Genomic DNA, 13,352 nt, shown 5'->3' on the forward strand with positions numbered 1-13,352 from the left:
AGTCTACTTTTTTTTATTAGTTGGACTAAGAAGCTTCATAATATTGTCATGATAAAATATGCAATTCTGTGGGGTTAGACTTTGATAAATTACATTAAGTGCCTAACTGGTACATTTTGTAAGCAGGAATAAAGAAAAATGTATCTTTGAGGAAAACAAGGCTCTATTAAAATTATTTCCATTTTTTCACTTGCCTTTTTAATTAAAATCTATTAATTTCTATCCTGCTGCCTGATTACCAGGCTGGATTTAGAGCTAATGTAACAGATGATGCTGGAGTAGCCCAAAGCAGAGGGTGAGTGTGGACTGCACTGCCCTGAGGAGTGGCAGGCTGAGAGTGCCAGGCTCTGGGGCAGAGCAGTCTCTGTTCATGGCTTCAGGAGGGGCTTGGTACCCCCATGAGCTTAGCTTGGCCTGGACTGCCGTTATGGGAGCTCCACTGTGAGAACTGGAGTGACCATCCAAAAAAGGAGATGTCAGAAATTTATTTTTCTAGAAGATAGCACAATATAGGCTGAGAAAGTTATATTCATTGTAGGTGCAGAAAATAATCCACTGTGCAGTTCATAAAAAATTGAGTTTTATATTATGTTGTAAAAAATTGATTTCTCTTCTACATTTAAGTAATAGGAGACTTGCACTCAGTGGAGTGGGTGGCTGGCTTTCAAGAAAACTGTTACAAAAATTAAGTTTGAACATTGATACAGTAATTATATTTGAATAAAATTATTTTTTGTGAAGAAGAAAGCTAATTTAATGAAATTTCTGTCTAATATCTTGGCAAACTGAATCACCAATATTAGAATATGTGCCAGTTTTGTCTGTGGATGATAAAGCATCTGTTATACTGGTGCTCTGTTGAGAACGTAATGCAATCAGAAAATTCAAGTTACAATTGCAATAGGTCTTTATGAGATTTGGTCTCTTCTGAATTAGGATATACATACATCTGTTTTCGTGAGAATGGGGCAATTATTTTCCAATTAACTTGGATGTTTTGCATAACATAGTAATTATTTTGGGCAGTGATACCACTGATTGATATTTTTGGTGGTAACATGCATAAGCAAGAGAAAACTCTATAGCAGCTCCCAGTAGTATCATAGTAAGCAATTTCATGTGCGTATTCCAGTCCTCTGCTGTTAAGGCTTCAGAATCCAGCAGTAATAAAATTACCTTTTGCCGAAAACAATTAAATTGACTTTCAATGCCTGCGGTTTTTATTTCATCCATTTTCAAGATGTGCTTTTTACCTTTATTCTGTGAACTTCAAAATTGAAATGGTGTAGTGTTGCTTTGTTCTGTAGAGAAAAGAGCTACATGCTTCCCTTTTTAATGGCAGATTTATTAATGGAGCAAATCATCAGCTACCTTAAGTCAGCACAGGCATGGTGAAGCTACTGGCACAGTGTTGATGTATTAGAAAACAAGTGTGCATAAAACCCATACATGACATAGCACTTGTTTTCACTGTAGTTTTGCCTGTTCACATTATTTGTACCACTGAGATACCCTGGTATGAGGAACCTGAGGATCTGTTTTGCTGCATATTCTGCAGCAGAATTCTCAGTAACATGTCAGCCTTAATAATTTTTAGTGGCTTGGTTAAATATGTTACATAGTACAAAGCATTCTTTAATCTATAGAGTGGTTTAAAGCTGTTTAAATCCTCTCTGAATATATATGGGTGTCTGCTCTGGAGTGACACTCGTTTACAGCTCCATGTAATTTGTGTTTAGTTCACAAAGACAAGGATCAGCCTGGATGAAGTCATCAGGAAGTGCTAAATTTTGTCAGTAGTGGGCTAAGAAAAAGATGTGTAGAAAAACAGAGGCCTCTTTTCCTTTTTGGAAGCCCCATTGCCTAGAAACCTTAAGCCATGACAATTTGCAATTTCAGCAAACCTATATTTTGATATCATAGACACCATGAAATCTTGTTTGGGCCTCAGTCAGTCTGAGTTTTTGGTTTTGTTTGTTGGTTTTTGTTTGGATTTTTTTTTTTTTTTGCATTGATCTTCTCCTATGGGACATGGTTAATGAGAGCAATTGGCTGATACATAGAGTGTACAGATTTTTCTAAAATGGGCTGTAGTTGTAGGCAGGTGAGAATTGCTTTTTCTGGTCCCAGAAGTGTGGGACCAAATGGATGAGACTGCTTGAACTGATGCAGTGAAACCTTGCCCCATCCTTGGGAAGTCAATCACCAATCAGTCAGTGCCACTGGCTCAGATCTGTGATCAGATTATTGCCATGAGAGAAATTACTGTGAGCTGTGTACCCTTATATGTTATCTTGCCTTCCATTATTTTTCAGGGATTATTTTTATTTAGGTTTTTTTTTCTCTGTGGTCTGTTAGTGACTCATTTTCCATGAGTTGCCTAAACCAGCCTGTCAATTGCTCACTGCTCTGAGAGTGAATATTGTCAGTAATCTCACAGTACCCAAAAGTCTCATGGTGATTGTTGAGGTTTTTTTCCTTCAGTGCTGGACACTGAGTATATTCTTGGTCAGATGTTGCCAGAACAGAAGATTGTAGGAAACCATGATAAATAAGCCTAATTCAGTTTCTTGCTTGCATGCTGCAGGAGGTCTTACTGTAACAGCTTTGTGTGGATATTTGTTCTGTTTGGAGAATATAGTTCCTTATCTTATGAAAATTGGAAAGGAGAATTGGAAGGAGATGATCTTGAGTTAAATAGGATATTATACAGCTTCCAAAGGCTTGCCAGGGGAGGGTTCAAAACCAAAACTGGTGGTAATCATGTTTGTGTTGCACTCTGGTGATGGTAAGCAGGACCATGTCCTCCAGCTGGTGCTTTAAAACCAGCCCACTTTGGGAACATTGGCTGGGTTAACTCAGTGTGGTCAGTTGCTGGGTCTGGAGGAAAAGCTGTAGTGCCTCCTTGCTCATGCCTCGTAGTTTGCAGCAGCATCCTTTATTTTGTTGTCATCTTTACTGCAGAGTAAACCAAAATTTTCCTTGTCTAGTAAACATTCCTGTAGCAACTGTGTTCATTTAATACTGTCTTAAACAGTGACTGTCTACTAGGGTCTTATGTACCAAGATTTAAAATGCTCCATCAGTGTTGTATTTAAAACTTGATGTTTTCTACTCCTTTCCTTCAGTGCACCGATGCCTTACCTAATTGGCGTCCACTTAAGCTTGATAGAGGTAAGTTTACTGTCCTCTTCAGTGTACTGGGAAGCATGAGGTGTGTGTGCCATAAAAAAATTGTAATGGAAATGTTTTAGAAAAAATCCCTCTATTTTAGCATGCAGAATACAAAATTTAAGCTTCATATGCTATACTAAGTAAAAAATATCACTCATTGAAATCTTAATTTTGAAGTATTTTATGAAGACATGTAGCTCTACATCATTATTTTCTCTGTCTTATTAATAGCTCAGTGGGAGCTATTTTCCTGCCTTTTAGCACTTTAGCAACAGATCTCCCCAATAATGAGGAAAAATTTATTTTTCAGGAACAGGTAAAATTTATTTTGGGGTCACTATCACTCAGATTTCAGCGTTACTGTGATTTCCCAGATAATTTATGTTCCTGTCCCTCTGAAAACTTGAATCTAACCTACATCCCATTACATTTCTAACTATTAATTTAGAAATTAGTATTTTTTGCCAAAAAACAAGAGGTGGCTTTTACAGATTTGAACGTAAAGCAACACAGTAGAACTCAGCTGACTGGTACATTATAGCTGGGTAAGAAATAGTTTTGCCTTTTTCCATAACCATTTGATTATGCTGTGGAGCCTACATGTGCCATCTGATCATCATGCAGAGTAGATAATTGATTCGGGAACATTATTTGATTTGTACTTCTGCTAAAGCAGTTTCTAAGGATCAATCCACATCTGCTAAGGTGATGGGGTGGATTCTGCTCTGAGCCACCAGCACTTTTGTTTTTCCAAAAAAAGGCCTTCTATATCATCTACACTTCTCAACTCCAGGCACAGCCTTCTGTGCTCCCAAATCATTATGACCTGCATGCATCAGTTGTAATATCTTGATTAGGATGCTTTTTCTTATTCAATAAGGAAATAATGGAACTGAAAGATCTGCCCTTAAAAAAAGATGTCAGTTCCTTCAGGAATTATTTCCTGCGCTGCATTATTATGTATTATTGTAGGGCCATATAGAAAAGAGTTCTATCCCTTTTTCCTGAAAGGAACAAATTATTTAATTCTTAGCTGCTAGCCAAGCACACTGATGAAAAAGCATTTTATCCATTCTTCTGTGGTAATAGTAGGCATCACATGCTTGGTACTTACATAAATCTGTAAATAATTGTACTTTTTTTCTGGTTTTCATCTGATTATATGATTAATATCCTATCTGATTTTCACAAATATGAATGAAATGTTGTTACAATATATGTGTAATTCCAATATATATTTATCCAATATATTCAACTGCATTCTGTATAAATTCCTCTTAGAGATTATTAATATAACCTTAGTGTTTGAAAAATAGGAAGTATTTTTAAAAGCTGCTTTGAATGCTGTATCTAATTCCCAAATTCTACATCTAAAGCTCCAACTGTATTTGCCATTACTGTCCTTTGTATAAAATCATCATTTGTAATCTAGCACAGTATAAGGAAAATGTACTTCAGGAGGACGCCATAGTAAATTGTTTTTCCAGTATTTTTTTTTCTTCCTAACAGAGAGTAAAAAATAGATCACTGGAGGATGTGGTTTTGCTAAATGTTGACACAAACACTCTAGAAACCCCTTTTAATGACCTGAACAACCTACCTGGTGAAGTGGTGAGTCTTAGACGTTTCATTCTTTCTTACATAGGTGCTTGAATTACTCATAATTATTTTTGCCTCGTTTTGCTAACTGCTGTAAAAGGAGTAAGGGGGTGAAAAGCACCTAGTGCAGACCCCCGCATTTGAGATTTTTACCTTTTTGACAGCTGAGGAGACGTTGAATGGAACATCATATTCCTTATTGTAAAAGGAGGATCATAATTATAAAGCTAGCTGCATTCATTAGGCAGAGCTGCTTTAAACGCAAGAGTCTCTTCATCTCATCTTAATCATTATATTACAAAGTAGGCATTTCTGTCTGCCTAGTGGCATGTCTTGCAAAAGAACCAGAGAGTTTTTGAAGGCAAAAAGAAGAAGGGGGCCAATTATCGGCTTCTGCTTCCCTGCCACCTGCCAGCGCTTTCCTTTTAATTAATGATCTGATGGCACTGGTCAATATAATAAGAAATGCTTGTACAGTTGGGGTCAGAAAATTCAGGCTTTGATCTTCTTCAACTTTGTGAAACATTTATTTGTTTTCTCTAAATTATTTCAGTTTTATTTTAATCTCTTCTATCCTGCTGAGGGCTGCGTGAATGAAAACCTATACTGTTTGTCATTTGCTTTGGCAGAGCAAAGACTGCTTACTTAGAATTCTATTTGTAAATTAAACTGCAAACCCAGTTTGTCATAAAAGACATCTGATCCTTTTGAAATGACGAAAGCTGTCTTTTGTCTGTAAAGGATGATAAATTAAGTGCCAGTTCTTTCTGGACTTTGATCTTGCAGAGGGTGCCCCCCCGCTTTTTTTTGCCTTTTTTTTTTCTTTTTTTATTGCCTATAGGAGAACATACTCTGTATATCATTTTAAACAGTCACAAAATTCACTTATCTTGTTTTTCCCAGTAGAGCTCTAAAAGAATGTAATTGTGAAACCACTGTTTTCATTATTCAATTAAAGATGCACCAGCTGTCACAAATAGTTGTCAAGACAAAGAATTTTATATCAAAATATGAAATCAAAGAGTTACATTTTCTGAAATTGTAAATCATAAAATACCCCTGTCATAATCAAAGTAAGATCCTATTGTGGCATACTGTGTCTTTTGTTACGGTTGATAATTTGTATATGTTTAGTACAATTGAAGTCAAACTCTTGATGATAGCATTTGTGACACTGCCCTTTGATTTTAATGATCTAAAAATAAGTCTAAACATTTTTATAGATCATCTGGTCAGTCTTTGGACTCTGTATCAACTGTAGTTCAGAGATGTAAAAGACTATAAAATTATTATGATGTTCTGTGGTTTACATTAGCGTATTTATTATTAAATTGGTATCTTTTTGTGATGTTTTGTGATTTACATATGCATGGATACAAGCACAAACATAAATACAGTAACTTTGACTGTACTCTGTTATTTGAGAGTATAACAAGTAAAGAAAGAGCCATTTCCTGGTGTGTCAGGAGCTTTAACTGGACTTCCACTGAGTGAACAGGGTTGATGTTATACTGTCATGAAGGCCTGCATGCTAAATAATAGCTGGATGTGGAATTGAGAATTAGGCGTCATATTCCATGACATACTGGAGTTCCAGCTGGAAGTCCTTTGAACAGCCAAAATGGATCTTTGTGCAATAAAAGACACTTGTCATGTGTTTTACAGGTGCATATAAAAATGATCTCTAAATAAGCAGGCTAGCGTAAAGGAAATAGGGATACAGATCTGACTGCTTCTAGAAGTGTATTTTCTCCCAGAATACATGCATGTTATTACTGCAAATCTAATTTAGGTTGTCCAAGTGTACAGTCTAGGCTTATAACATTTTTTCCATATCTAATATAAAGCAAAAAAAGCCAGTGTTCTATGCAAAATATACTTGCAGAACTTGAGGATTTTATACTGAAGTTTTTAATTTGAATAGTCCCATCTCTTACTTCACTTCAATCCGTAAGGCACTTTAAACATTTTGATGGAATGTATATACAATTATAACTGGAAAACCTGGAAACAAAAGGCACAGGGCTGTGCTTGGTTCATAAGATGACAAAATGCTTGTCCTTCTTTTGCATTCATGAGGGGCAGTGCAGCTGCTGACATCTTGGGGAAAAGTGTAAGACACAGGAGTGTAGAGTCAAAATGGTAAGTCAGGCTTCAAACATTAAAGGGAACGTCAGAGATACATGTGTGAAACATTTTAACTTAGATAGAAAAACCTCATAAGCGTACATACAAAAGTAGTAAAACTTCTGATGAAAAAATATAATGAGTACCTCTGAAAGGCATTAAAACAGAATGAAGAACTGAAAATATAAAAGAAGTTGTAGTCTTACTGTCCCTTTCAAAAATTGATTCCAGGTTGGTTAACAGCCTAACAAAAGAAATGCAATATTTTCCAAGTTTTTTAAAATTGTTTCTTGTGTCCAGAGGGAACAGAGTAATTATTTTCTTGATCAATAAACCTGATGATGTCCTCACAGCATAGGTATTTAGTGGTTTACCCTTCTATACACGCTCTGATCGTGAATTTTTTCAGGATAAATTTAAGATTGAAAGAAACATTATTCTATGGCGTTGTCTAATAAACTGTATAATAAATTAACTGAGATTTAAAGGCATTTTTAAATCATTCACTTAAGCATTTAAATTATAGGTACAGGCTAGATGAGTTTCCATGCATGTGAACTCTATTATTCTGTCAGACTGACCAGTGGTCTTGACTGTTCAAAGGTCAGTGGTCACAGTTGTCCTGAATTACCAGTCCTTTTTTCATGGGGACCCTCTGCTGCGTTGCATGCTGTAATCTTCTTAATGGCTTCATTCCAATATTCACACATAATATTTTAGATTTATTGACTGTTAGAAATACTACCATGCCAGTAGCAGTTCCGCTACTCCTAAGGTATTTAAAATTGGGAGAATAAATCAGGGCAAGACTTTCAGGAATCCTTTGTTTTCTTGGAAGGGGGAAAGCCCCTCTTTTTTCACTCTTCTGACAAGAAAGCTTGTTTTTAAATTTCATCATTTCACTGTGAATTTGTCTATTATTTTTTAATTAAAAAAAAAAAAGAAAAGGAGCTACTTCTGTGGGAGTAAATTTCCTAGTATAATAATACTGAGATCACTACTTTAATAATATAAGGCACTAGAAGAACACACGTGACCATAGACTGAAATTTATAAATTCTGACCCTGCAATACCTGCTTGCACCTAACTCTGACATAAAGACTTCTCCTTTGCTCAGATGTGAACACTTTCCCAAGCAGCTTCCAGAATTGACAGCATCACCTCTAGTAACCAAGTCTTAATGACTTGAAATCATAGACTGAGCAGAACTTTTATAAATATGATCTTCAGAAGACAACAGACTTTATAGGCTTTTAGCTTCTTCTGTGCTGGTTAAGTATTGTCAACTGCAAAAGCTACAGAGCTGTTAAAAGATGTGCAGTGTTTGTACTGCCTGCTACCTACACGCTGTGATGCAGTACAGAATGTAAACTGGACTTCAGAGATTAGTTTTGAGATTCCTAAATTTAGAGGATTTTAACACCATAAATTTGGCACATGAACATTACTGTTCTAAAAGTAGCATTTGAGAATTAGGCTGTAATTCATGCAAAAAATTGGTTACTTTATGCAGCGATTATTTGGAGTACAAATTATTTTGTAAGATATGATGATTAATGGTATTATAAAGAAATTAAAGTCAATGTATAACAGTGCAATTAAAAACATTTTTTTGCAAAATATAAATAGCATAATTTATGATGTTTTTTTTATAAGAAAGTATACAAAAATATATTTAGAAACTCAGCAGTCAGCAGTGCTTGTGGTGTTATGAAATGACTATTTATTGTGAACTTAAAGTTGAGATTCTGTTGAACCCTGATATAGTTTTAGAAGCTAGCGTATGAGATTGAAAAGTACAGCTAGTTTTGAAAACATTTGCATTTAAGTAGCTGTTTTTGACTAAATGAGGAAATTTTTAGTTAATGCTGGAGGTCTCCCTGAGATGCCTAATCCTCTGTGTATAGATAATATTCAAATACACAGAAGCCCTTTACTAGAAATGGTGATTTAAATATCAGACTCTGGTTTGTTTTGAGGTTTTTGTTTTGTTCCTTTTCTCTGTGATCTTCTCTTACTTTCTTGTTTTTGAGTGACCTTCTGCTTATCTTTGTAGTGGTATCATCTGATGGAGAACAGCAAAAAGTAGTTTAAAACATAAGTGTTGCTAATACCAGAGAAATAACTGGATATATTTTTTCAGAGATCTAATAGTCCTTCAAAACTCCAGTGTATGGTTCTGTGTTTCTCAGATAAGAAACAAATGCAAACATAATTCTTCTATATGTGTTTAAATTTATATATAATTCTTCTATTCACATGGATATTGAAGAGGTATTAGTCATGTTTTCTGTCTATCAGATATTTAGATTTTAGGAGACCTAGAATTTAAATAAATTACACTTTTTGCTTCAATGACCAACACAGTGTGTTTCTGCATTTTAGATCCACTTAATTACACATCAGTCTAATCTGTATCTTTGAAAAACTATTGTATTGATTTAGACCTTCCTGAAGTTCTGATTGCTCTTCACTGGCAGTGTTTAGCTGTCCAATGAAGTCACCTTCCTGTGAGAAGCTGTTGCTAGGAGAAGATAAAAACAGTTTGCTTCTACTGTAAATTAATAATACAATTTCTGCAGTGGATCACTGGTGTCTTTCAGAAATAAATTTTAACAGCATTCTAACCCCTGCAGTTTGTTTCTTGCAGTTCTTTATTTTTAAACTTCATGAAAGTCTATTTCTGCAAGAGAGATACAAAAGAAAAAAGGATTAGCGTTCTGAATCATAGTTAGGTAAATGGGTTAAAATATAAAATATGAAATATAAATGAGGAAAAGATTTTGATACAGATGCTGCTTGCTGTTTTTTTGGTTAGTGTCAGAATTGTGTAATTTTAAAATAATTTCAAGTGCTGTTAGTGGTGTCACCCAAAGGGGTCTCACATTTCCTTGGTTTGAGGTGTATGGATGTAAGCAATCACAGTCCTGCTGTGTACCAGGTCCTTCCCAAGAGATCTCTTACCTGTCTCTTACCTGTGCCTGCTATCCTGGCTGTAATAACTGCATTGTCACTCTGGCTTTGATTCACGTGCGGAACTGGGAGAATTTGCCATCAGCCTGCCCAAGTGTGGCTGGGCTGAGCCCTGACTAAGCACTGTCCTGTTCTTGTGTGTTCACTGGCCTCAGCTTGGAGGATGCCATGGCAGGTCCCAGGGGCACTTTGGGGTCCCCAGCCAGAGTCCTGCAGGGGACAGCAGGCACGTCAGGGCTGTGCTCACACACAGCTGTGCCTCCCATGATCTCTGCAGGCTTCTTCTTGAGAGCACCCTGCTCCTGGTTCTTCTGCAGATAAATCTGATGGAGCTCTTCTCGCCTTTAAGCATTGCCCCCTGAGAGAAGCAGGAGTTGGAGGAGCTTTCTTTGAACTCTGGCATTGTCTTTCTGAGGCTCAAGCTCTCTCCAGGACAGCACACAAAGATGTGTGTCTGTCTAGAGTGCCTCTCAGCCCATTGGAGAGTCTTAATATTGCTGTGCTAATAACACACCAGCAGAGCAGGAGATTGGTTGTTTTCTGCTGTTCTTTTTAGCACATTTTTTGCCTAAAGCATCCTGTTAATCAAATTTACAGTAGGGTGCTCAGGGTGTGCCTGAACTGAGAAAATTAGAAAATACCTTTTTCATTCAAGTTCCTCATTTGGTCATGTAATCCCTCTGCTCTGCATTATCTTTACCCTCCCTCTTCTCTTAACCTGTCCTATCATCTGCCATAATTTCCCCTAATTGTAAGGTACAATTTAGAAGAATGTAGATTTAAAAGAGTCTAGAGGTTTTTTTGCATTTTACCTCCCTTACGTTGAGAAGATGCTTTGCCTGTCTTGACAGAGACAAAATTTTAACGGTGACAGTTCTTGTTGAATTACAGTTATTGCTTTTATTTTAGTCAAATTGTGCTACTGTCTATATGCCGGTCTTCCTTGTATGCATTTATTTTTGCCGCAATGAAATCTTATATTTTACAACTTTAAAATAATTGTACAATACAGAACAAAAGAAAAAAAGTCAAACCACAAAACCAAGACATGCATTTATTTTTTCAACCTTGAACTTCTTAACCGGTTTTTGTACTTGGACTTGTACTTTTTTTTTTTCCTTTTAAGGTGTAAGGCAAGAACGTAAATGAGCCTTGGTGTGTGCTTTCCATGGGCTAAACGAATCAGGCTCAAAACTTTTATCTAGATCTGTGGAGCTTGGATATAAATTGAAAAGATCACAGCTATGGGGAAAAGACCTATACTGTAAAGGCCTTTCTGCATAGATTATGAACATCATAACTCAATAATTTTTTTTTCCAAACTATAGTTATAATTGGACCCAATGGGGGTCTCTCTCTTTGATCAGATCACAGTAACTGTGACTTTACACTGGAAAATGTCACTACTGTGAAGGTTTATCACCTGTAGAGCTGGTCTTTTCTCTGATGCCATGTTCAGTTCTCATTAGCATTATTCAAAGTTTAGTTGTTAATTAGGTTGACACTTCAATTACAATCATCATCTACAAGAGCAGTCAGGACTGCTTGCATAAAGAAACAAAAAGATACTCATTCTTGCATATATTTCCAAAAGAATGAAAGCTGTTTTGGTGATAAGTTTGTATTTATAATATTTCTTTTAAATAGTAACTCAGAATGTTACTTCATTTAGAGACTTAAATAATGCCCTGTTGTGGAACATTGCAATACAAAGGGATGTAGAAATGTGTATTCTACATAAGTAAAGTTGACTTATTTTCCGGGTGTCCCTCATGATAGAAATTAGGAGAGTACAGGCTATATGTGGGTATAATTCCACATATCTTGTAATAATTCCAGAATTATATGATTTTCCTCCAAAATATGTTGAAGTACCTGTTATTAAATTAAAACTTCCCCCCGTTTCTTTTTTTCTTTTTCTCTAATTCTGTCTAACCAGTGGTTGTTATTTACCAAGTGAAAAACACAAACCTCTTTTAAAAAGTCAAGCACTGTAATCACAATGGTCTTTTTTTCTTCTAAACTGCAGGCACTTCCTAATTGCTGGGTTTTTTTTTTCCTTCCCTTTCACATTTATCTTCAAGGACAATTCTGTAGGCTGTGTTACACTGAATTTACAAAAAACTTTTCTCAACTATTTGACTGTGGTAGCAGGTACTCCCATGTTGCATGAGAAATGATATAAGATAGGAATTTGACCTAAAATAAGAGATACTCCTTGGCACTGACTAGTAAGTGACCATTAAGAGTCCTTAAAAATAAACCTTCATAGCTTAAATAAAACAGTTCCAACTGTCTACATTCAAGCAAGCAAATGCATATTATGCTGGAACAAAAGTCTGCAATAAAGTGACTTGCATGCATTTTACTGTAAAATAATTAAGCATATTTATGTCAAGAGGCCTTGGGAAAAAAAGAGAGCATAAACCAATCTGCATTAGCACTCTACCATCATCCCCTGCCTTCATTTCAATTAACAGGCCAGCAGGTGCTCCTTGCAGTTAAAAAGATAAGCTATCAAGGAGGAGGATGTATTTTTGGCTGGCCTATAGACACTATGGTTTGCCTGCTGATTGGGTTCATACCTCGCTGTACCAATTTCTGAGGTGTTAATTTAACTGTTCCACTCTGTCACGCAGGTCTCGGCCTTGAAAAATAAACTGAAAAAGCAGTCGACAGCCACGGGCGACGGAGTGGCCAAGGCCTTCCTTCGGGCACAGGCAGCGCTCTTCGGATCCTACAGAGATGCACTGAGATACAAACCAGTAAGATGGCTGCCCTGTCACTTTTTCCCTTGAATGTATAAGAGCAGGGTCTCAGTCTTTAAAGCAAAATGTGAAATGTATTATACCGGTCTGGAATACTCTGTTTTAAATCTTACTCTGTGCTAAGGAATTGGAAGATACCGCCATCTCTCAACAGTTAATTGAGCTGAAAAATACTCATCCAAAGTCAGCTATTTTCCTGTTTGTATCAATTTTGTTATTTGTTAAGTATAAAATCAGCTTTTATTAGTGAAGCTGCTCACACACAGCTCACCTGGTTTAGTGTGATGAAGAACTGAAGGGGCTGTGCCTTTCAGACTCCATCCTTTTTCCAGAGGTTTTGTTGTGTTAGATGGCAGAAGCCTCTTTCCTAGCAGAAGCCAGATATGAGTCAAACATGCATCTCTGCTATTATACACTGACCTTGATTATGCTTGGAAGATAGGAGAAATGAGAACCCATTTCATCTCATCAGAATCTCAGAATTTGTATTTTTCACATTTTGCTGGTATTCAGTTGATTAATGTTTTATGAGCTTTCATAATTTCTAAATAATGAGGTGACACTCATTATTTAGAAATTATGAAAGCTCATAAAACAATGAGTTGGAGATAAAGTAAGTTATCAGAAAAAATTTAGAGATTAATTTCATCCATCAGTCCAGTTTATTTTTCTTGCAAACTACTGGTAGTGGTCGCTTTGATCAAATGCAC

At 36.2% G+C, this 13,352-nt stretch overlaps 1 protein-coding gene across 5 annotated transcripts in view; it reads left to right on the forward strand.

Moving 5' to 3' along the window:
- Positions 1-13,352, forward strand: part of DENND1B (DENN domain containing 1B) — a 207,112-nt gene that overhangs the window by 140,712 nt on the left and 53,048 nt on the right. For 4 of the 5 annotated variants that reach the window (XM_074546242.1, XM_026793472.2, XM_005487113.4 and 1 more), the window contains 3 exons: positions 3,129-3,174; positions 4,684-4,785; positions 12,514-12,639. In XM_074546242.1, the coding sequence (XP_074402343.1) occupies positions 3,129-3,174; positions 4,684-4,785; positions 12,514-12,639 (274 nt within the window). The remainder of the gene's footprint in view (positions 1-3,128; positions 3,175-4,683; positions 4,786-12,513; positions 12,640-13,352) is intronic. The other variant, XM_074546244.1, reaches the window with a different exon arrangement.

This window comes from Zonotrichia albicollis, chromosome 8, assembly GCF_047830755.1.
Source record: "Zonotrichia albicollis isolate bZonAlb1 chromosome 8, bZonAlb1.hap1, whole genome shotgun sequence".
Taxonomy (NCBI): domain Eukaryota; kingdom Metazoa; phylum Chordata; class Aves; order Passeriformes; family Passerellidae; genus Zonotrichia; species Zonotrichia albicollis.